Raw genomic sequence first — 23,417 nt, forward strand, 5'->3', positions numbered from 1 at the left:
ACAAGCAAGAAGCAGTTTTTTGTTGAACAACCTGAAATCAAGAAACCGAAATAACATAAGCAGACAGACATATGGTCCCAGGATCACCAGCTGAAGTTTTTCTCTGCAAAGTTCACCATCAAACAACAACGTAAATAAACAAAACCAAATACCAAACACAGAACAACGTAAATCCTTCCTCTATTAGAAGGATCAGAGGAAGAGGAACAAAGAACTTCACAAGTCATGAAGAAAACTGAGTTATATACATGTGATGTCTCCATTTCAGCTACTCTAATCACTTGCTCCTACACACACATAAATCAGATTCAAAATCAATCTGAGAAAAGCCATACTAAATCTCATCTTCGATCTTAATTAATAACCTAAACGAGAAAGAAAAAACTAGTAGAAGATTCAAGCCATTAACCTAATCGAAATCACAAGAACAAAAGCTAGAACGAAACAAATCTGACCTGAAGAGAAGGCGAGAATCCAAATTAGAAAGACTTTTGGCTGAAAACCCAGAAAGTGAACCAGCATCAGTCCCTGGGAAAAACAAACGGAAACCAAAATCAGTCACAGAATGATACTGAGTGTGTTTGATTCCGATGAACAAGTAAGTTTCGGTGGTGGTGTTGTGATTTTGCTTCCTCCGATTGCTACGAAAGATCCGATTTTGCCTTGGGTTTGGTCTTCGGCGAATCATCTGGAGATGGGAGGGATAAGATGAGAACGGTAGCTCAAAGGCAAAGAAGAGAAGCTAATGAAAAATCGTGGACATAGAGAGAAGCTATAGAGGAAGAGAAGAGGAAGTGTTTCTCTTGCACACACAAACAAACAAACAAAAAAAAAAAAGAAGAAAAGAGGAGCGTGAGTGAGACAGCAAAGGGAAGTCAGAAAGAAGGAAGGTAGTCCATTGATTTAAATAAAATCAACGGTGTGTATTAGATAAGGGGTGATCCTTAACTCTATGGATCAATCAATCAGAAACCAGCTTTTCTATTTACATTTTAAAATTTGTAATACTTGAAATATATATTTTCAAAATTACTAGATTAATTTTGTAATACTTGAATCTTTTTTATTTTTGATATATTTTATGATATTGGTGTTAAATAATTTACAATTAAAAAATTAGTGTTTATGGTTAAGAATTAGTAGTTTCAAACCCTATACCCTAAATCACAACCCTTATACCTTATACCCTAACATCAAAGACTCTATTGCATTCATTCTTATTTCTATTTTGTAATAAGACAATATAAAACATTAATAGTTTCTATATTTATTCTAAGTAGAAAATTTAATAATTTACAATTAAAAATTTAGTGTTTATGGTTAAGAGTTAGTAGTTTCAAACCCTATACCCTAAATAACAACCCTTATACCCTATACCCTAACATCAAAGACTCTATTGCTTTCATTCTTATTTCTATTTTGTAATAAGACAATATAAAACATTAATAGTTTCTATAATTTCATTGTTATTCTAAGTAGAAAATTTAATAATTTACAATTAAAAATTTAGTGTTTATGGTTAAGAGTTAGTAGTTTCAAACCCTATACCCTAAATCACAACCCTTATACCCTATACCCTAACATCAAAGACTCTATTGCTTTCATTCTTATTTCTATTTTGTAATAAGACAATATAAAACATTAATAGTTTCTATATTTTCATTGTTATTCTAAGTAGAAAATTTAATAATTTACAATTAAAAGTTTAGTATTTGTATTTATATTATAAGTAGATTTATATATACTTCAAACCTTATATACACTTATACCCTAAATCCCAAACCATAAATCCTACATTCTAAATCAAAAATTCAACTAACGTTTTATTATTATTTTGTATTTTGTAATAATTTTTATTTTATTTTATATTTTTAGTATGAAATAATAATTCATTATATTTTTTTTCTTAATTTTGAAACAGAAAAATATTCTACAAATATTAACCATTAATCATATTTCATAAATATCATGAATTATTTTTGTTGTGAGTTGATAATGTTATTTTAGTGATTCTGGAGAATGTTAAGAGATTGATATAAAAAAAATCTCTAACTTATTTTATTGAATTATCACAAACCGTTAGTAGTATAAAATTTGCATAATTCAGAATACATTTCCTATAAAAAGATGCAAAATGCTAAATATAATAAAAATTGTCACAACTCACAAGTCTCATATACTAAACTCTCACAAGTCCCCATTTCGTCCCACATTCTTGCAAGTATTCTATCTAAGTTTAGCATCACAATCTTTAACCTCGTCTGCCATATTTGCAACTGAATCAAATCCAATGTAGGCAAAGAACTGTGACTCGACCAGCAAACTCAAGACAACATCCAATCAATTTCCTGAAGCTTTTGTGACCACTCACCATCGATGAAACTGCTATGTCGTGTCAAAGTAAACTTCATCAAATTTGGACCTTCTTACAACTTTATCGATGAATATTTTGTGATGGTTCTCTGTTTGACCTGAATACCATTCGTAGCCAAAATCAGATAATTCAGAAATATGATTCGAGTCGCTGAAATTGTTGGTCGCTTTGCGGATCTCATCAGCAGAAAAGAATTTGACGGGATTGAGTTTGCCATCGCAACATTCGATGAGATCTTCGAATAACATCGCCCCGTCTCTCAGACGCGTAATCAGATAATGGCTTCTTCTTCTTCTCCCTCCGCCAGTTGAACCACCAAGAGTGTATTCCAGAATCAGTGTCAGCCAATTAACCACGCAACTATGCAGAATCCCACAAAATTCAAAAGCAAAACATTAAAGGCTCCAAATCCTTCAACGAGTGGTTAATGAAACCGCAACAAACTGCTAGATAACTAAACAAGCAAGTGAAATGATACTCTTCACCAAAGCAAATGTAAGAGTAGTGATAGGCACTTCCAGCTGAAGGAAAAAGGCTAGAGAGTGCTACAGAAACACCAGCTATAAAGAATGAAAAGGCTAGAGCAGGTCCTGAATGCTCTCTCCCCACTGTTCCCACAAGAATATAAACCCCTGCTCCAATTGTTGATACAACACCTAAAAATTTTACAAACCAAAACTCTGATGTTTAGCGAAGAACACATCCAAATACAAAAAAGACACATAATTTGTTATCATATCCTACATAAGGACAGCGAAAAACAAACAAAAAGCTACAGACTTTATAAACCCAGATATTACAGACACAAAATCAGATTGAGAAATTCATTGACTTACAAAGAAACATCGATTCCTAAAAATTAGTATTTTTGAGAAGATTGATTAGTTCATAATAAGAGTACCAATTGCGATTAAGTGAGGAAAGGTCAAGGCTTTGGCGAGCTGCTGGTCATGAGACTCAGTTTGGCAACCTCGTGAATGGCCACCTCTGGTGACGGCGGCTGAGATGATGGAGGAGAAAGTGGTGGCGGCGGAGGAAGAGAAATCGCCGATGAAGCGGACGTGGAGAGAGACGGAGACTGAGAGGGAGAGTAGAGATCGGAGAGAGAGGAGAAGTGGAGAGAAGAGGAAAAATTTTCTTCGATTTAGATTAGGGATAAATGAATTGAATTTTTTTTTTTTTTTGTATAAATGTTGTTTTTTAGGGAAAAAAAAGATGAGCTAAGTTTTAAGTTGGCGGACAAACTAGAAATTTGGCTAAGTGTTTTGCCTCTTCGATGATTTTCCAGTTACAATAATGATTTTTGGATTTCCGCTTATTGAAAATCTTTCATAGCGCTACAATAATGCTATAATAGAGTTCACTTCCGATTTTGACACTTTTAGTAGCAGTTAGTAAATTTGCGCTACAATAATATGCTACCAATGCCCATATTTCTTGTAGTGTAAATATGCTTTATTTTCTTAGTAGTTTTGATGTGTTTTCTTTTATGTTTGTGTTGGACAGGTCTTTCAATGAAAGTGTAGATGGGTATGGAGAGATTTGGACTTGGAGAAGTAGATTCGCAAGCCCATTCGACCGGCCCACGAGAGGTACTCGACCGAGTTGGCAAAGATCTAGAGCCCACTTGATTCTCATTTCTCTAGAATGATCGAGTGGAGGGAGAAAAAGAAGAAAAATTTTGAAATTTCAAACCTTGGTCAAGGAGCTCGACCACGTGCTAGTCGAGTGTGGGGTCGAGTGGCAGCAAAAAGAATGTCAAAGATTCCCATTTCAAATTTGAATGGTATGGACGCTCCACCCTTGTCTCCTTGTCCCCTTAGCTTCTTTAAATAGAGCTTGATTCGATCATATATCTCTCACACTCTCTCATTTGCTCAAAACAACTAAAATCAAGTTTGAAATCTCTCTCAAAGTTCATCTTTTTGCTCAAGCTTAGGGATAACACTCTAATTTACATGTTTTTAGCATCCTTTTTGTCCATATTTGCATTGTTCACACTTCTAACTTAGCATTTTTAGGTCATTTACTGTAACAATCAAGTAATAGAGCATTTAGGGTGTTGCATTTCTGCATTTGCATATATTGGATGAAAACAGGTGCTAAAAAGCCAAAAATGGGGAAAAACAAGGACAATTCGAGCATGTACCCGAAGGAGCCATCGAGATACAAGAACAAGTCCGAACCCCAACACGATCGAAGAGGATCCAAGAGCGCGAGGAGCAACCCAAAGATCCACCTGAGGAGTTACCCGACTTCACCCTCGTGTACCCCATCGAGTAGACCATCGGGCAGGTCTGGGTTTCCATATATAAACCCCCTCTTTCCCTAGCTCACAAACGTGCACGCCGCAGACCCTCAAACCAGAGAGCGGGAGCTTCTGTGAGAGAACTGAGCGACTCAACATTTTTTTCTTGTTTTTGTACTTTTATTTTATAGTTTCTCTTAGATCTCTATCCCATACTCTTTTCTACTCTACTCTATCTCTTTAATAATATCATTTTCGTTTATTTCTATGGCTTTGTCATTCGTTTCTATGTCCGAGTAGTGTAGCAAAGTTTCTAGGGATGGGATAGATGATTAGGTGTTCTTGATCGGTTAGGATTTTTTAGTTGATTGTTATGATAGATAAATTTCCTTCTAGGTTGATGTTCTTAATGCTGTCAACGGACTGAAAGGTTGAGATTAGATCTAGGGCGTTTACAATGCTAAAGGCCGAAAGGAGTAGATAAAATGCTTGATTAGGTCAATGCTAGAGGTATACTTAACTTTGAGTGACAAAATCAGATAAGTCTAAGTTTACTGACAAAAATGAATTGTTCTTAATGCTTGCTTGTTCATATTTCTAGTGCGACAGTGTGGTAGTATGTTCAAGGTTGATTGTTGCTAGTGTGAAAGTGTGGTGACAAGGTTTTAGATGTTCATTGTCTAGGAAATAATTGCTTGAGGCATGTAAGGCATCCGTACTGGTCTAGAACACTTATGATTTGATTACCCCCATCCTTATGAACTTTCGTATTTCATTTCTTGCATTTTCCTTACTTACTCGACCACTTACCCGATCAGGTACACGATAACATGCATCGAGTAATACCTCGAGCTGTTCATATTTTACTTGCATACTCGATCACCCCACTCAATACTATACTCGATTGCTTGCATCGAGGCTTAGGTCGTGTGGTTTACTTGTTTATATTCTTTACTTTGTTTATATTAGGACTGTTAGAACCAAACCCCATTATTACTTGGCTTGACTTGCTTGATTCTGATTACATCCTATCTGCTAGCATAACAACCATTTGGATTGATAATCCTTTGTACTACAACTGCATAGGGAATTGATACCCTTGGTGAAAACTTGTCTATCAATTTGGCGCCGTTGCCATTTGGTTGTTTTAATTTTGCTATGTTTAGGATTTCAGGATACTAGATCAAGTTCGTTTGTTTATATTTGTTTTGGATACTGACTTGTTTGCTTTCGTTTTTCTTTGTTTTGAATCTCAGGTACAACCTGAGCACCCACCCGACCCGTCACTCGATCACCTGGATCTAGTTGATCCTCGTGTACACACTCGGATACTTACCTGTGCATGCAAACACGATCCAAGGGTAGTCAGAACCTGAGTCCTTTCATCGACAACATCCACAAACCTCGGCTACTCAGACAACAACAAGCTCAACCAAAACCAGCAATCATTGAGGAGACGATGAATAATCAGAATGGTCCACCGGCTCCTCAAGCAAGGACAACCATAGGAGGAGGAGATGCTACGACTACTCACACTCAGAGGAATGGCATTGTGCCACCAGCTGTGCAGAACAACAATTTTGAGATCAAGAGTAGTCTCATCCAGATGATACAGAGCAACAAGTTTCATTGACTGCCAATGGAGGATCCATTGGATCATCTGGATGAATTTGATAGGCTCTGTAGCCTAACAAAGATAAACGGAGTCAGTGAAGATGGATTCAAGCTCAGGCTTTTCCCATTCTCTTTGGGAGATAAAGCACACATCTTGGAGAAATCGCTCCCTAAGGAGTCCATCACCACTTGGGAAGCGTGCAAAAAGGTATTCCTAGCCAAATTCTTCTCAAACTCCAGAACCGCAAGGCTGCGAAATGAAATTTCCAGCTTTGTACAGAAGAACAACGAAACGTTCAATGAAGCTTGGGAACGTTTCAAGGGGTACACTACTCGATGTCCACATCACGGTTTCAGTAATGCTTCATTGCTGAGCACACTATACAAAGGAGTGGTCCCCAAGATACGGATGTTGCTGGACACCGCAAGTAATGGTAACTTCCTCAACAAGGATGTTAATGAAGGTTGGGACCTAGTTGAGAACTTGGCTCAATCTGATGGCAACTACAATGAGAAATATGATCGCTCTGTGCGATCTACAGGAGAGGAAGATGCCAAGTATAAGAGGGACATGAAAGCCCTCAATGACAAGCTCGATCAGCTCCTCAACCAGCATAAGCATGTCCATGCTATATCAGAGGAAGAGCAGTTTCAACAACAAGATGGGGAGACTATGCAGCTAGAGGATGTTAACTACATCAACAACCAAGGAGGTTACAACAGAGGGTACAACAACTTCAAGCCAAATCCTAATCTGTCTTATCAGAACCCGAATGTTGCGAATCCTCAAGACCAAACCTACCCATCTACAGTTCAACGGAACCAGACCCAACAGAAGCCTTTTGTCCAGTACAACCAAGGCTATGCACCTAAGCCACAATACCAAGGGACCTACAACCAACCACCTGGGTTCCAACAACACCAAGGTCCACCGATCCAGTCACAAGAAGCCGAGTTACGAGGTCTTATTCAGCAAATGATTCAGCAACAGGCTACAACTTCTATGGACATCACGAAACGGTTCGCGGAAATGAGCAACAAGATCGACTCAGGATACAATGACCTCAATGCCAAGTACGAGTCACTCAACAAAAAGGTTCGACACTTGGAAGGCCACCACAACAACCAACCCACACCAAAGATCAATCAACTGCCAGGTAAAGCTGTTCAAAACCCCAAGGATTATGCGGCTGCTCAGGCCATTTTCCTGGATGATGACTATGAGGATTACCTCACTGGGGACAGTGATGATCAAAATGGGGAGGATGTGGAAAACCAAATGAAAAATGAGGCGAAATACTATATATCCGAGTATGAACCCGAGCCTTCACCCGAAGAGACTGATCGAGTTGATGATCGAGCACTGGTTCGAGAATCACAAACTGAAGAACAGGCCGAAGTGGAACCTGATGACCTACACGATGGTGTTGATCGGATGATGCATCGAGTAGATGTTGAGAAGGGAGATCAGCCTCAACCACCTGCACTGGTAGGAGGGGAGTAGGAGGAAAGGTTCAATGCTGCACTTGACATCCAGTTGGAGGCGCTTCCAGAGCGAATGGCTAATCGCAAAGCTCCACCACCTACGCTTTTGCCTCCACACGAGCTTCAGGAGGAAGCTGCTAAGGAAGCAGCTAGATTGGAGGATGAGGTTAAGGAAGCTGTCAAGGAGATCGGATTTGAGATTCTGAGAAGTGGAGTTTGCTTGGATCCTTAGGTGAGAATTGAGGAAAAACTTGAAGATCCTGGCTCTTTTACATCGCCGTGTTCGATAGGACTTCGGATCTTCAAGAGCTGTTTGTGTGATCTTGGAGCTTCGGTCAGCATAATGCCACTTTCAGTTGCTAACAAGTTGGGATTCTCTGATTTCAAACCAAGTGATGTTCATATATTTTACCTTGTTTTCCCTTAGTTTATTCACATCGTTTGCATCTTTTGCTATCTATTTTGACCATTATTGCATAGCTTTAGGACCAATCATGCATTAGAGTTTAGTTGCATTGCATTTGCATCTTTTCATGCATAAACAGGTGATTTTGGAGCTTAAGGAGCATGGAAGCAATGTTGAGGAGAAGTGAAGCAATCATGAGGAGAAAGCAAGAGAGTTAAGGCTGAAGAACCAAGGTCCGGAGTCCAACTCGACCGCACACTCGACCAGACACTCGACCGTGTGCTGAGGAGGACTTGACCGAGTGGAGGATGCACGAGAGAAGCCAGCTCGACCTGCCACTCGACCGAGCACAGGTCGAGTTGACCGAGCCGTTGACTATTTTGTCTTTTAGTATTTTTAGGGCTTCCACTCCCTCTCCTATATAAAGCCTTGTACCTGCAGCCACCAAAAGAATCCAGCTTTTTAGATATTCTCTAGACCTAGTATTTACCCTTTTGGGAATTATTCCTTTTGCACTTTTATTTTTCTTAGATCTTGTACTTGTTTTAAGAGAGAAAAGACTAGATTCTTGTATTTTGTTGGTTTCATAACTTTCAAGATATTAAGATTTCGAGTTTCATTTCTTCATCAATATTGTAGATCTTTGTTTTATCTTTCTAATAATGCAAGTTTCAATATTTTCTGGGTTTTTGACTATGTTCATCATGTGTTCATGTGAGTAGTTCTCTAGGATCTTGAGGATGGGTTAGGCTGGATTGATCTTGTGGTATGTTTGATTTTGTCAAGCTTGATTGTTGTAGATCTCTTCTAGGCTAGATGTTCTTAATACTGATCTTATATCTGAGAAGATAGGGTTTGATTTCAAGCATCTTAGCATCACACCAATGTTTAAGAAGCATAGATAAGGCTAGATCTAGAGCTTACCATTAGGCTTGCTAAGAGATTAGAGGTCTTGTTTGGTTTGAGATGTATTGCTTAATGCCTGCTTGTGTAGATTCTTTACTATGTGAGAACAAGTCTAGAAATGCATAGGTTTGATTGTTTCTTGCCATTAGAGTGGATTAAACATGTTTTAGAATAATATGTCTAGAGATTAGCTCAAGTTGTTTGAGGTTTGTTGACTAAGTTAGATAACCACAATGATTAGTTCAGCCCATGAATCCCTCCTCAAGGCCTTCTTTGTTTATTATTTTCTTAGTCTTAATCATGTTGCTTGCTTGTTGTTTGATTCGTTTTTGCATTGCTCTGTTTTTATTGTGTTGCTCTGTTTTTACGTTTAGTCCAGCTCGACCCTGCACTCGATCTACACTCGGTGGAGTGCTTGCTCGAGTTCTTCCCCAGAACTTGTGTTTATGCTTTATAGTGGTCCTGTTTCATTCTTGTTTCATTTCTGTTGCATTCATTTAGTTTTCTGTTCATTACTTGTCTTGCATTAGTTCATTTCTTGTATTACAGTAGTTTCTATTTCTGTTCTTGCTTCATAACTGTTATAGCCATTCTGTTTCATTTACACTTAGCATCTAGTTCTTGTAGTTCTACTTTCTGCATTTTATATTTTCATCTTAGGATTGTTAGTGACAAACATCCTTACATTTGGCTTAACTTAGATTCATATGCATGTCTTAATTGTTCACAAACACTCATTTAGGATTGACACCTCTTATACTGCAACTGCATAAGGGGAATTGAAACACCTTACCATCCATCCATTCATATCTCACCATTGCATACATTCATCATTCTACCACAACAAAATACCATGTTTCACCAAGTAAGCTGTATTTGGTTCTAGCTGATAGGACGGTGAGACACCCGATTGCCATTCTAGAGAATCTGCCTCTAAGGATTGGGAGACTGGAAGTGCCTACCGACTTCATGATCCTGGATATGGATAAGGAACCAGATGATCCACTTATTCTAGGAAGACCATTTTTGGCAACAGTTGGTGTTGTGATCGAAGTAAAACAAGGCAATATCAAGATAGAGCATGGTGAGTACTTCAAGATGGAGTTTGATGTGAAAAAAGGGGTTAAGAGGCCAACCATAGATGGTCAAACTTTTTCCACCAGGACGAAACAAAGGAAAATGCTACATCTTGAAGAGGTCAAAACCACATTTGCCACGGAACCTGGACAAAATCTGGTAGATCTTTTGAACCAGCCTACTATAGTGGAGAGGATTCCAGAACCTCTTCCACATGGATCCCATGCTTAAGGAGCATGAAGAGTCAAGCTTAGTGACTATAAACAAGCTCACTTGGGAAGAAGTCCCAAAGGTATCTTTTAATTTTAGTTTATTTGCTTTATTTACTTTTATTTAATTTTTCTCTTTTTACAATTTTTACAAAAAAAAAAAAAAAAAAAAAAACGACAACTCCCTAAACTTAGGCTCCTTCATTTTAATACAACTCCCTTACTAGGGTTACTAATAAAACGACAACGCTTTGGCTAAACAAAACCAAGCTCTTTATTTGAATATTAAACCTTCTACTGGATTCCAAGTGTTTGACCTCTTTAGCCACTTTTGACTTTCTCCATTTGTCTTGCTCTTCTCCCCTTTGTTCTCAACTTTCTCTTCATGAAAGCTACTGGGACTCGTAGCCTATCAGGAAATTGCTTGAAAGTACTACTGTGGTGGACATGGCACATAAACCAGCCTTCTTTGTCCCTGGTAATCTTCGATGCATTCAATCTTTTTAGTTTAATACCTAAACCTTAGGCATTATTTGCTCACTCGCAATAAACTTTGATGTGCAGATTCAATGTCAGTTTGGAATCTTCTTAGAGAGTTTAGAATAAGAAAGGTTCACATGGCAGTTGTTCTTAATGAATACGGTGGAACCGTTGGAGTATGTTGCTGGTTGTCCTCTTCTTTACTTAATTTATCTCTCCTGCTCTCTCTTGAAAGGTTGTCTAATTTCTCTCTATGCAGATAGTAACTCTTGAAGATGTGGTCGAAGAGATTGTTGGTGAAATATTTGATGAAAACGATTCAAAGGTAAGTTCATCCTAGTTTCGACTTGTTGCTCTTCTTCTAGGGTTGGATCTATTTTCTTAACTTAGTTTCTCACTTCTATTGTTTTGGGCTGAATAGGAGAAGATTCAGAAGAAAACGAGTTATATCGTGATGAGAGCCGAGGGGATTTATGATGTTGATGCCAACACTTCGATTGACCAGTTATCTGAAGAACTCAACATAAAGATGCCAGAGGTAATATACTCTTTTAGCCGTGTCTTTAGTGTGTCCCTCTAGAAAGCAGAACCGATCTTTATGTTTGCTTGTTGACAGAATATAAAGTATTCTTTTGTTGCCCTTTTCGCAGGGCCATCAGTATGAGACGGTCTCAGGTTTTGTGTGTGAGGCCTTTGGGTATATCCCAAAGACAGGTGAGAGTGTGACGGTAGTTCTTGGAAAGGAAAACTAGGAAGAGAATGATGAACAGGACGATGGTAAACACGAGCGTCACGATCAGAAGGAAAAGCACCAAGTTTATAGACTAGAGGTACATAATAGCACTCCCCTTTGCACCACATTCTGCAAAAACGCTTATGATATTCTCTAACAACCTTTGGGGACAGATACTAGCAGGGAATGCGAGAAAAGTGAGCGCAGTCCGGTTCGGACGAGTTAATGATATGGATGAAGTGTCAGAGGCGCGAGATGTAAAAAACATGGTCCCCAAGTTCATAAGAAAATGGAGCAATGAGGAAGATTCTGATGGTAATCTCCAAGCCAAGAATGCCGTTTTTGAGGAGCATCTAATTGCTGAAACCGAAAATATGAAGAAAGAATAATGATAAAAGGGAAAGAGGCAGAGGAGGATGAACTATTACTGTTGTAATTTTTCTAACTGAGAGAAGATTAGTTTCTTCTTACATTCATCAGTTGTTTTACCAATAGTGAGATATGTATCCACAAGTAACACAAATACTAAAAACAAGAGAGTTGAACAGTAATGAGACAGAATTTTAGGGATTTTTTGAGATACTTATGCTTATCGGCTTGGAAAATTGAAGTAAGGGTGCTCGAATGATACCAGATTTCTCGATCAAAGAGAAGTCATAGGTGGTGAAGATATATAGCCATCTGAAGCCTAGCAAACTCTGCTCCTGCACAGAGTCTTGAACCACCTCCAAAGGCCATGAACGTTTTAGAGCCAGAAAGCAATTCTTTCCCCTCCCATCTCCATGGATTAAACTCGGATGGTTGCTCATAGATTTGAGGGTCATAATGAAGAAGAGATGGAATAACCAGTACAATCCATCCTGCTGGAAATGTATACCCTGCAACCAAAACACGCTTTTTAAATAAGATCATTGGTTACAAAGTTGTAGAAATAAATGTTCATGATGCAAAAGCGAGAATCTGACTTGCCTTTGATCTCCAGATCACTCACCGCCTTTCTGAACATAGCAGGTGACAAACTTCCAAAACGAAGAGACTCATTGATAACCTGAAATTGCAGCAATCAACTAAATGGCTTAACTACTGACGGATGCGCAACAAGTTTGGGATTTTATGTATACATGAAGGGGTGCAAGCAATTAATGTAAGAAAACAGAAAGCTACCATGTGGGTAAAATTCATCATGGATCTGTATTCTTTCCAAGTAACTCCAGACTCTTTATCGATTCTGTTTTGGAGGATGGTCTCATGCTCTCTCTGTTCAACATAGTTAAGCTTTAAGCATATGTTTATAAAGAACAAAAAGATTCAAACTTCTCAACAACACTTATTCACTACAGAGTTCTCTTAGTAAGAATTACCTTTAACTCCATAAGCACCTTGGGGTTTTCAGCTATGAATTTTACAGTTATTGCAGTCATAGTAGAAGTAGTTTCATAAGACGCAAGCAGTAAACTTAATATTAGCTCTACAGATCTTTCCTCGTTCACCGTATCGTCCTCTTTCTCCACTTCATTTATCATTGTCTCCATAAAGTCTCCATATTTTAAATCATTCGATGTTGCTTCTTCTTGTGAAGAGCAGAGCCCAAATCAATATATCTTCGCAAAAAGGCCTGCTAGGACCAAGGCCCAACTCTCTCTCAAAGCATACAGCTGCTCAACGGTTACCTGTAATAAACGACAACGAGACAAAGTCACCATCATTCTCAGACAGTACGACAATGCTATCAAAGAACCGATTTGCCGCCCTTGAATCGTGCGACGATGGTGATGCCACGTAAAGAGTGGTTGGAAGATACTAGAACTTAGGTTAAGACTCAAACATCTCTTGTATCCTAATATATAAAGGAGCAAGACATTGTATTGCCTCCTTATCGATTGAATAATAAAGTATCAATCTTTCTCCTCTGTTCTGCTTCTCTGTTTCTTTCTACATGGTATCAGAGCCATGGATGGAACCATGGAACCCTATTCTTCTCCTTCTCTCCACATCTCAAACTGTGTCACTATCAAACTCACTGAGCAAAACTACATTATTTGGAAGTCACAGTTTGAGTCTTTTCTCCGCACTCAATCTCTTTTAGGCTTTGTCAATGGCGGTGTTAAACCTCCAGATGAAAAGATTCCCATACGCAACAACAACGACGGAAAGGTCGAGAACATACTCAACCCAGACTTTGAAAGCTGGTCCAAATCTGATCAAGTTGTCAAGGCGTGGCTGCTTGGCTCCATGACAGAGAATGTTCTTTGACTAGTCATCGGTTCTACAACTGCTAGAGAGGTATGGGAAACTCTAATCTCTCACTTCAACCGAACATCTTCTTCTAGGTTGTTTGAGCTTCAAAGACGCCTTCAAAATGCTGAAAAGTTAGATAAGAGCATGTCTGACTATCTGAGAGGAATCAAGGATATTTGTGATCAGCTAGCATCTATAGGAGATCCTGTTAGTGAGAAAATGAAAATCTTTGCTGCTTTAAGAGGTTTAAGTCGTGAATATGAGCCTATCATCACTGTTATTGAAGATTCCATGGATCGCTTACCTGCACCTACCTATGACAATGTGATATCTTGTCTCACTGGTTATGATGATAGAATCCAAGGCTACTCTGTCTCAACTGAAGTCTCGCCACATCTTGCCTTTCACACTGCAAGAACTTCAGGCTTTCGTGGTCGTGGAAACAGAGGGAGAGGCAGGGGATCCTTTTCCACACGCGGTCGTGGCTTTCATCAACAGTTCTCGACTACTGGCTCAAACAGAACACCTGCAAACAAGAGTGAGAAACCGGTCTGTCAAATCTGCAACAAAAGAGGACACAATGCTTTTGAATGCTGGTACAGATTTGATGAAGAATATCAACAACCTGTTCAACCTGCGATAAGTGCTGCAGTTACTGAAGACAATAGTTGGTACCCTGATTCAGCAGCTACAGCGCATATCACAAGCTCCACTCAACAATTACAACAGTCTCAACCTTACCATGGCAGTGATGTAGTAATGGCGAGAGATGGAAACTTTCTTCCAATTACTCATGTCGGATCAGCCAATCTTCCCTCGACATCAGGTAATCTCCCTCTTAAAGACGTCTTAGTTTGCCCTGAAATAGCAAAATCGTTACTATCAGTCTCTAAATTGACTAAGGATTACCCATGTGCTATCACATTTGATGATCTTGATGTTGTAATTAAGGACAAGGCAACTCTCAAGGTTCTGACAAAGGGAAAGGAAAATGATGGTCTTTACAAACTGGATGATCCGAAGTTTCAGGTGCTTTACTCTACAAGACAAATCAAAACAAGTGATGATGTTTGGCATCAGAGGTTGGGACATCCTAATGCACAAATTCTTCAACTTCTATCTGCAAATAAGGTAATTCAAGTCAATAAAAGTACCAATAAGGTGTGTGAAACATGTCAGATTGGGAAGAGTTCAAGATTGCCATTTAGTTCTTCTTCCTTTGTTGCTTCAAGGCCTTTAGAGAGAGTTCATTGTGATCTCTGGGGCCCTTCTCCTGTCTCTTCTGTTCAAGGATTCAGATTTTATGCAGTATTTATTAACAATTATTCAAGATATTGTTGGTTTTACCCTTTAAAGAAAAAATCTGACTTTTGCTCCATCTTCATCAAGTATCAACTTTTGGTTGAGAATTTGTTGCAAACTAAAATTGGCACATTTCAATCAGATGGTGGTGGTGAGTTCATAAGTAACAGATTTCTGTCTCATCTTCAAGAAGCTGGTATACAACATTTTATCTCCTGTCCTCACACACCTCAGCAAAATGGCATAGCTGAAAGAAAACATAGACAGTTGACAGAAATGGCTCTTACCTTGATGTTTCAGAGTGCTACTCCACAAAGCTACTGGGTGGAGGCTTTCTTCACCTCTAACTTTCTATCAAATCTTCTTCCCACAAGCACTCTCACCTGCAATATCAGTCCTCACGAAGCTTTGTTTGGAAAGTCACCAGAATACTCTGCCTTGAGAACTTTTGGTTGCGCATGCTTCCCCACTCTAAGATCATATGCACAAAATAAGTTCGATCCTCGTTTTCTCAGGTGTGTCTTTCTCGGTTATACTGAGAAATTCAAAGGCTATCGCTGCCTGTATCCTCCAACTAGTCGCATATATCTCAGTCGTCATGTCATTTTTGATGAATCTAGTTTCCCTTTTGCGAATGCATATCGACATATGCAACGAGTATCTCCTACTCTACTGTACACTGCTTGGCTTAAACAGCTTCCTCTAGACTCTGCTTCTTTTGATCAAGCAGCCAGTCCCAATTCTGCTCCTATGATGTCCACTCCTGTCATCAACGTTCAAGCAGTCTCATCTCCCATTCACACAACTTCGTTACCTTCTACAACAGAGAGTCCTGCAGTCTCAACAAATGTCACTGAATCTTCTACTGAGTCTTCACACATGACTGATGATGAGAGTCCTGAGTGTACGGCAAGCTTAGACCTTGTTCCTATAGGCAACAGCTCTCAGTCATTAGCTCAAAGTGTTCCAGACTCAGTCGAGGTTCAAACGGTTAATGCAGATCACTCTGCAACTCTTCCTTCGACTTCAACTCATCCTATGGCTACACGTTCCAAAGCAGGAATCTCAAAATCCTCGTTATGCTCTCCTCACACAGAAGGTCTCCTACCCGAAACCTGAAACAGTGACAGCAGCTTTAAAAGATCCGTATTGGACAGCTGCTATGAATGAGGAAATGGGAAATTGCAAAGAAGCAAACACTTTTTCTTTAGTCCCTCACACTCCTGACATGCATGTTTTAGGCTCAAAATGGGTATTAAGAGTCAAACTCAATGCTGACGGTTCCTTAGATAAGTTCAAGGCTCGACTAGTTTCTCAAGGATTTAATCAAGAAGAAGGCATTGACTACCTTGAGACTTACAGCCCTGTTGTTCGAACTGCAACAGTCAGAGCAGTTCTTCATTTTGCTACGACAATGAACTGGGAAGTGAAGCAAATGGACGTCAAGAACGCCTTTCTTCACGGCGATCTCACTGAAACTGTCTACATGAAACAACCAGCAGGGTTTGTCGATAAGAACTACCTAGATCACGTTAGCCTTCTCCAAAAATCTCTCTATGGACTGAAGCAATCTCCTAGAGCCTGGTTTGACAAGTTTAGCAATTTTTTGTTAGATTTTGGCTTTACCTGCAGCTTAAGGGATCCTTCTCTTTTTGTCTGCTTCAAAGGCAAAAACGTTATCATGCTATTGCTCTATGTTGATGATATGGCGATCACAGGGAATTCCTCGGAGCTTCTAATTGATCTTCTCGAACAGCTTAACACACAATTTCGAATGAAGGATCTAGGCAAACTACATTACTTCCTGGGAATTCAAATACAATATCATGACGGGGGGATGTTTTTGTCGCAACAGAAATATGCAGAAGATCTATTAGCGGTTGCAGGAATTTCTTCGTGTGCTTCTATGGCAACACCTCTTCCTCAGAAACTTACTCGCAAGGTACAAAAATCTGGTCAACCTGCTCACTTTCCACTTTTCAATAATCCAAAATACTTCCGCAGTCTAGCAGGACGATTGCATTACTTGACCTTAACAAGACCGGACCTTTAGTTCTCTGTTAACTACGTTTGTCAGAAGATGCATGAGCCAACACTCTCTGACTTCAATCTTCTCAAACGCATTCTGCGATATATCAAAGGGACAACTACCATGGGAATCTCCTTTTCTAAGTTCTCGGACTCCAAGCTCACAGCTTTCAGTGACAGTGACTATGCTGGGTGTGAGAAATCCAGCCGCTCAATTGGTGGTTTCTGCACATTTCTTGGCCAAAATCTTATCTCTTGGTCATCAAAGAAGCAGGACACAGTCTCTAAAAGCTCTACCGAAGCTGAGTACAGAGCAATGTCTAAAACTACCTCTGAAATCACTTGGTTTGTCAATCTCCTTCACGACTTGGGAGTAAAGCTATCTGATACACCAGAACTTTTCTGCGATAATCTCTCTGCTGTTTATCTTACAGCAAATCCCAGCTTCCATGCTCGCACCAAACATTTTGCAACACACTATCACTATGTTCGTGAACAAGTTGCTTTCGGGAACATCATTGTGAATCACATACCTGCAGACTACCAGCTCGCAGATATCTTTACCAAGTCTCTTCCTCAACGGCCTTTTGAAATCCTTTAACTCAAACTTGGCGTCAGCGTGCCACAGACTCCAAGTTTGCGGGGGAATGTGAAGAGCAGAGCCCAAATATCTTCGCAAAAAGGCCTGCTAGGACCAAGGCCCAACTCTCTCTCAAAGCATACAGCTGCTCAACGGTTACCTGCAATAAACGACAAAGAGACAAAGTCACCATCATTCTCAGACAGTACGGCAATGCTATCAAAGAACCGATTTGCCGCCCTTGAATCGTGCGACGATGGTGATGCCACGTAAAGAGTGGTTGGAAGATACTAGAACTTAGGTTAAGACTCAAACATCTCTTGTATCCTAATATATAAAGGAACAAGACATTGTATTACCTCCTTATCGATTGAATAATAAAGAATCAATCTTTCTCCTCTGTTCTGCTTCTCTGTTTCTTTCTACACTTCTCTCCTCTCTTTGAAGATTCTTTTTATCATCTTCATCACATTTCTGCGTGCCTTTACATAGGAAAGTGGATGCATGCAGAGTGTTAAACTGTTAATAACCAGACAAGTTCTATAGCTGACAAGTTATGGACAAGAGATCTTACCATAACACCATTGTAAAGAGCGTTCCAAAAAGAAAGATCAAAAGGGGACCTAACCAAATCAAAGCTGAAATCTCGAAAGTTTTCAATAAGTTTGCTCTTAGTCTCAAGTTTGATGTCACTTATGATCATCTGGACCATTTGTTCCAATATCAACTGCAATACAACAAAGAGACATATTTCATTAAATCAGACAAGTGGGTAAGATAGACATTTTATCGCTTAAAACTAGATGGAGTTAGGGCTTATTATACTCTTCCAACAGTATCTTTGACGTCTAAGAGGCCTTGGAAGGAGACAGCTTTGAGATGCTCGCGTGTTGCTTGGTCTATTTTTTGTATAAATCTTTGTTTCAAACACTCAGGACCAAGAAGCTGCAGAGCAATCTGTCTCATGTACCTGTGGAAGTCCTTGCCTTGCTTGAAGAACAAGTTATCTTTCCCAAAGATTCTAACAAGAGCTTCTGGATAACTCATGACGAAACACATGTTGTCTTGTTTGAGAATCTCAAAATTCACTTCCCGGTCTGTAGAAGCAATCGTATTAGAGCCGAGGATATTTGTCCGGAACAACGAGCCACCACCGTACCTGAAGTACAAGCCAGTAAGGGAGAGAGAGAAACATTAAAGAAGAAAGAAGAGAAATGAAACAGAATCTTGAAACTTGCAGATGTCATTAAAAACAAAAAAAAAAAAAACCAACTTTGACATTCTTTTCTGGACAAATGGAGGGACTTCGTTGAAACTGTAAGGTTTGAAGAACTCAACGGTTTCTCCTATCACCGGAAACCCCATTGAACCCGGGGGTAGCTTGCCGGAGCAGTAAGGGTTAGCCCATCTGTAGAGCCAGACACTGATCTTGATGACCAGTAAAGCTATAACAACACTCAATGCAACACCCCACATATCTTTCTTAGTTTCTTTACTATCGATTAATAAACACTAATATTGTTCATATAAAATAGCTTCATATTTTGAGGAAGCAATATACAAGAAAACCAAATCTTACAAGTTACTACTACGTACCATATACTTCCAAATTACAAGACTAATATTTATATACTAATACAGTTTTACCAATAATTGAGTACTATTACTTTGAAGTTTTTTTTTTAATTTAATTACTTAGTGTTCGTTTTGATATTTGTATATAAAGTTTTAATTCAAGTTAGATGAACAAATAAGAGATCTTGACGACCAACAAAAGCTATAACAACACACAATGTAACAACCCGCATTTCTTTGAAATTATTACTTAGCTGGTTCGTAGCAGCTAGTAAACACTGATTTTATATTAGCTTCAGTCAGATTCTGAGGAAGCAATTTGCAAGAAAGCCAAGTTTTACAAGTTACTATACTTAAACAAATTCTAAATTAATAACACTGTTAAATTTTGTAATTTGGTATCTCCTACTTTTTAGTAGATTCTCAAAATATATTGGATGTTTTCAAGAATTTGTGTGATCTCACAGACAGTTAACAAGAATAATAACCATAGGCATGCAGCTAATATATAAGTCAAGGAGCCTTTAATTTTTCCTTTCAAATATAATCAGTTGTATTCTTAATGTAAACACACAAAAAGCATACGTTATTTAGTTAGAGGTAGATAGGATAGGATTAATTAAAGTCTCCAAGAAGATCAAGATCGATGACGCTCTCACTCTGATCCATGAACATCACGTCAAAACGTCTATCTTTTTTCTTCTTCCTAAACCAGTGGCCCGGTATACCTTTGATTTCAATCTTTCTCATATCATTTCTTTGTAGATCATAACAAAGAATGTGAAAGGGAGAAAGCAAATCATGTGGTATCAAAACAACCTTGCCACTTTGAGTAGTACCGTTTACGTGGAATACAAGTTGTTGACTAATTGCAGCTGACAAGGATGCAAAACCAGAGTCTTTTGGGACCATTCCTTGTTCCCAGCATCTTGCAGAATCCATAAAACCACCATACCCTTGTCTCTTAGCTGGGTAGAGTCAAGAACAGTAAGTTTTCCACCATACTCTATAAGATTCACATTCTTTAACCTGAATCGTCCATGCAATTCATCACCGTCCATGCGAGGTACTTGGCTCATTATCAACTCTTCCGATATAACGTCGAAACTCACAAGAACATAATTATACATGTCAATCAAAGCCAGGTAATATATAACCCCATTGACAAACTGTCCTCGATGGACCGGGGTGTAGGGACAGAAGTCTGATGGGGTTGGAGCCACCTTGAGGTGTTAGGACAAAGACCCAATGCTCTCGCATGGTCGTTAGGTTTGGCACAATTGAGCAGATTACTTTGTACTGGTCGTTAAGAGGGTTGTGTCCGAAATAGTAGTAGACGATTTTCTTAGTTACTCCTGGAGGTATGATGCTGGATTTTACGGCGGGTAAGGTGAAAATTTGTCTGGTGGCAGGGTTATAGATTCGCGGTTTTCTCCAGAAGGTGTAGCACATGAGGCCACGAAGATTTTGCGAGATGTACCCTCCCATCCGTGGGATGGTCAGATTGCGGTCAACAACATAGGAAGACGACGATTTAGTAGTGTCTGGAGCCGAAGATAGGATTACATTATTATGGTCCTTGTAGAGGTCTGCTAAACAGATGTAAAGACGAGGACGTGGTCGGGATTGGCACGTTGTTGGGATACAATCCAAGTTCCACTTCTGAAGTTTAAAGGAACTATCATTAATATATAAAGGGTTAGGGTCAATCTACTAATTGCCAATTGGTTTTCAGTTAAAAGCCCAAAATAAGCCCAGATTTAACATGGTATCAGAGCCCAAGGTTAAAATTCTGGTGGACCTAGAAAAGTGGATATGGACATGCCTCTTGTTAACCCGAGTAATGGGGGTCCAAGAAAGGGTTTATTATCGGTCCAAGTGAGATCGGTTCGAGATGGAGTTATCATTTTGAGGAGGCGTATTAATATCCCACATGTGGTCTTTGGTTTGAAGGGGAGATTGTTGGGATACAATTCAAGTCCCACATCTGAAGTTTAAAGGGACTATCATTAAGATATAAAGGGTTAGGGTCAATCTACTAATTGTCAATTGGTTTTTAGTTAGAAGCCCAAAATAAACCCAGATTTAACACCGTAAGGAAAAGGCTGCTGAAATATCTGGAGCAGAGGAGCGACGACCAAAGCTTTGAGAGACACTTGAATCTAATCAGGGATTTTGTAGGCAATCTCTTGAGAATCTCAACCACCACATCCATTGGAATATATTGTGCCTCGTTTCTTCTCCTTCTCTTCTTCCTCTCTCGTTGGATAAAGGACCAATCCATCGTACAACAACTATCTCGACAAAGAGTAGCGCAATCTTGGAGTGCAAGAAATCAAGCATTTAGGGTTTAATTTATTTGTATTCTTCCTCTTTTGACAAAACCACGTAGTACATACAGATCCTTTTACCGTTTTTTTCCTACTGGAAAGCATTTGGGTTAATCTGCATTAGTTTGGTGATGTATTCTAGTTAAATCATTTTACCATTTTTTCCAAATGTTGTAAGTCTTGAATCACAATTAAAAGCAGGTTAGCAGTTGCAACCAAATGTATAGGATGAAATATGTACGGTTCAGTTCTCTAAATTATTATCTTGATTGTTTAGTGAAAGGCATATATACCAACTAAGTTATTGCCATCATCAGCTGCCAAAAACTATCGAACTAATCAACTAAATTTATAGGGAGAGCTAGAAATTTGTACTAAAGCTGGTTTTGAGCAGTCACCAGTTCCGCCTCATCATGCTTGGATATTTATTTACCTTGCAAAACAACACAATTTAGCATAAATTCAAGCAGCTACAACCAAATGTATATAAGACCAGATTTAATAGCAAAGTCATTATAAAGTTAACAATAATCTCAAATAATTCTAATTATACATTTTTGTTACTTTTACCTTATTTTATTTACACAAAATCAAAATAAATACAATAATCTCAATCTAAACCATGTATTATTATATCACTTGAACTTTTTTGCCCAATGGATTATTGTATATGGTTGTTGTTCTTAATCAACTTTCACCCACATTCAAATGTCACATGTATATAAGACAAGATTTGATAGCAAAGTCATTATAAAGTTATCGATTATATAACAAATCAAATTTAAAAGTTAAAATCACCATGTACAACAATATTCAATGCCGACTCTAAATGAAGTAGCTAAATTTAGATGATTAGATGATTACATACTGTATATGTAAATGTAATCAAAGCCAAGTTTCAATTTTTGAATTGATCTCATGTCTGTCTCACCTACCTTATCAAAAGGAAAAATGAATTGTCTAATCGATTCAATCCATTTTTTTTTTGTCGTTGTTTAGAAGATACTTTTTTCTAAACCATAATATTACTAATTAAAAATCATTTTAAATCAAGGGCAATTGTCATGAATACCATTATTTTAAGTTTCTGGGTCAAAAATACCATAAGCCCAAACAATTTTTATTTCTAACATTTTTCATTAAACCATTTGACGAAAATACCCCTCTTATTTCTCAAACCCTCATTGTTTCCAAATCGCTTCTCGTTGCCTCCCTTCACTCAAAAAAATAAATACGGTGGTTGATGGATTCTCGCCACCTCGCCGGATTCTCATCGCATCACCGGTATATCTCACCGGAAACTCGTCGCATCACCGGTCTATCTCGCTGGATTCTCGTCGCATCACCAATCTATCTCGCCGGATTCCCGTCGCATCATCGGTCTATCTCGCCAGATTTTCACCGCTTCGCCGGTATGCTGTTGTCTTGCTTCGTCTTAGAGGTCTCCTCAATTCGATTCGCATCGCCCTAGCCACCACCATCCTTATGCCTCGTTTCGGCCTTGCTTTGCCTCATCGTCGTTGCGATTTATATTTGAGGTTCTACTTCTTCGTTGATCAATCTTCTCCACACAACGCTTTAGCATTGGTCATTGCAGTTTATAGGTAAGATTCATTTCATTCTCTTTCTATTGTAGAAATTGAAAACACCATAGGATTTATGTGTGTGTGTGTGATTTTGACTTTACTAAATCCACAAAAACCTAAACCTATTGGGTGCAAAATTTAGTAGATTCTTATGGTTTCTACTAAAATTTATCTGTTGTGGATTGTCTTCGTCATGTAATGATTTGTTCTTCCTAAACATGTAAATTGTTGTGGATTTTCTTATCT

The 23,417-nt window shown here is 38.7% G+C and overlaps 1 protein-coding gene, 1 long non-coding RNA gene, 1 other non-coding gene and 2 pseudogenes across 5 annotated transcripts; 1 reads left to right on the top strand and 4 right to left on the bottom strand.

Annotated features, from left to right (window-relative positions):
• Positions 1–2,036: 2,036 nt before the first annotated feature.
• On the bottom strand, positions 2,037–3,726 carry LOC104731933 (uncharacterized). Its single transcript, XR_758694.3, has 2 exons — positions 3,276–3,726; positions 2,037–3,030 (listed from the first exon to the last, which is right to left on the bottom strand). It is a non-coding gene; the product is annotated as an uncharacterized LOC104731933 (long non-coding RNA).
• A 2,757-nt stretch (positions 3,727–6,483) lies between these two features.
• LOC147930605 (small nucleolar RNA R71) lies at positions 6,484–6,590 on the bottom strand. The gene has a single exon (XR_015576790.1). It is a non-coding gene; the product is annotated as a small nucleolar RNA R71 (small nucleolar RNA).
• A 4,637-nt stretch (positions 6,591–11,227) lies between these two features.
• On the top strand, positions 11,228–11,948 carry LOC147930606 (DUF21 domain-containing protein At1g55930, chloroplastic-like; annotated as a pseudogene). Its single transcript, XR_015574278.1, has 3 exons — positions 11,228–11,337; positions 11,450–11,629; positions 11,706–11,948. The product of XR_015574278.1 is annotated as a DUF21 domain-containing protein At1g55930, chloroplastic-like (transcript).
• LOC147930607 (cytochrome P450 708A2-like) lies at positions 11,947–19,206 on the bottom strand. 2 transcript variants are annotated; one of them, XR_015574277.1, is made up of 8 exons: positions 18,954–19,206; positions 18,506–18,839; positions 18,255–18,407; positions 14,405–18,162; positions 12,894–14,296; positions 12,697–12,789; positions 12,502–12,580; positions 11,947–12,410 (listed from the first exon to the last, which is right to left on the bottom strand). XR_015574277.1 is itself a non-coding variant. In XM_087478095.1 (4 exons), exons 1-4 carry the CDS (start codon positions 13,062–13,064, stop codon positions 12,187–12,189), a joined length of 567 nt encoding a protein of 188 aa, XP_087334221.1. In that variant the 5' UTR covers positions 13,065–13,110; the 3' UTR covers positions 11,947–12,186. The 2 variants fall into 2 exon arrangements, 1 of the variants encoding a protein (XP_087334221.1); XM_087478095.1 differs by lacking the exons at positions 14,405–18,162; positions 18,255–18,407; positions 18,506–18,839; positions 18,954–19,206 and having other exon boundaries at positions 12,894–13,110.
• Positions 19,207–19,870: 664 nt separating this feature from the next.
• On the bottom strand, positions 19,871–21,539 carry LOC109127886 (F-box/LRR-repeat protein At2g40920 pseudogene; annotated as a pseudogene).
• Between the last annotated feature and the right edge of the window lie 1,878 nt (positions 21,540–23,417).

This window comes from Camelina sativa, chromosome 12 (assembly GCF_030686135.1).
Source record: "Camelina sativa cultivar CO46 ecotype springtype chromosome 12, ASM3068613v1".
NCBI classification, from domain to species: Eukaryota; Viridiplantae; Streptophyta; class Magnoliopsida; order Brassicales; family Brassicaceae; genus Camelina; species Camelina sativa.

Bases quoted from the DNA above. Each gene is read 5' to 3' on its own strand.
- LOC147930607 (XM_087478095.1), bottom strand. From the start codon at position 13,064: ATGGAGACAATGATAAATGAAGTGGAGAAAGAGGACGATACGGTGAAC. The intron at 12,581-12,696 runs GTAGCTTTCTGT...CTGCAATTTCAG, and splicing joins TGATGAATTTTACCCACATG to GTTATCAATGAGTCTCTTCG. The intron at 12,411-12,501 runs GCAAGTCAGATT...TTTTGGTTGCAG, and splicing joins GAGTGATCTGGAGATCAAAG to GGTATACATTTCCAGCAGGA.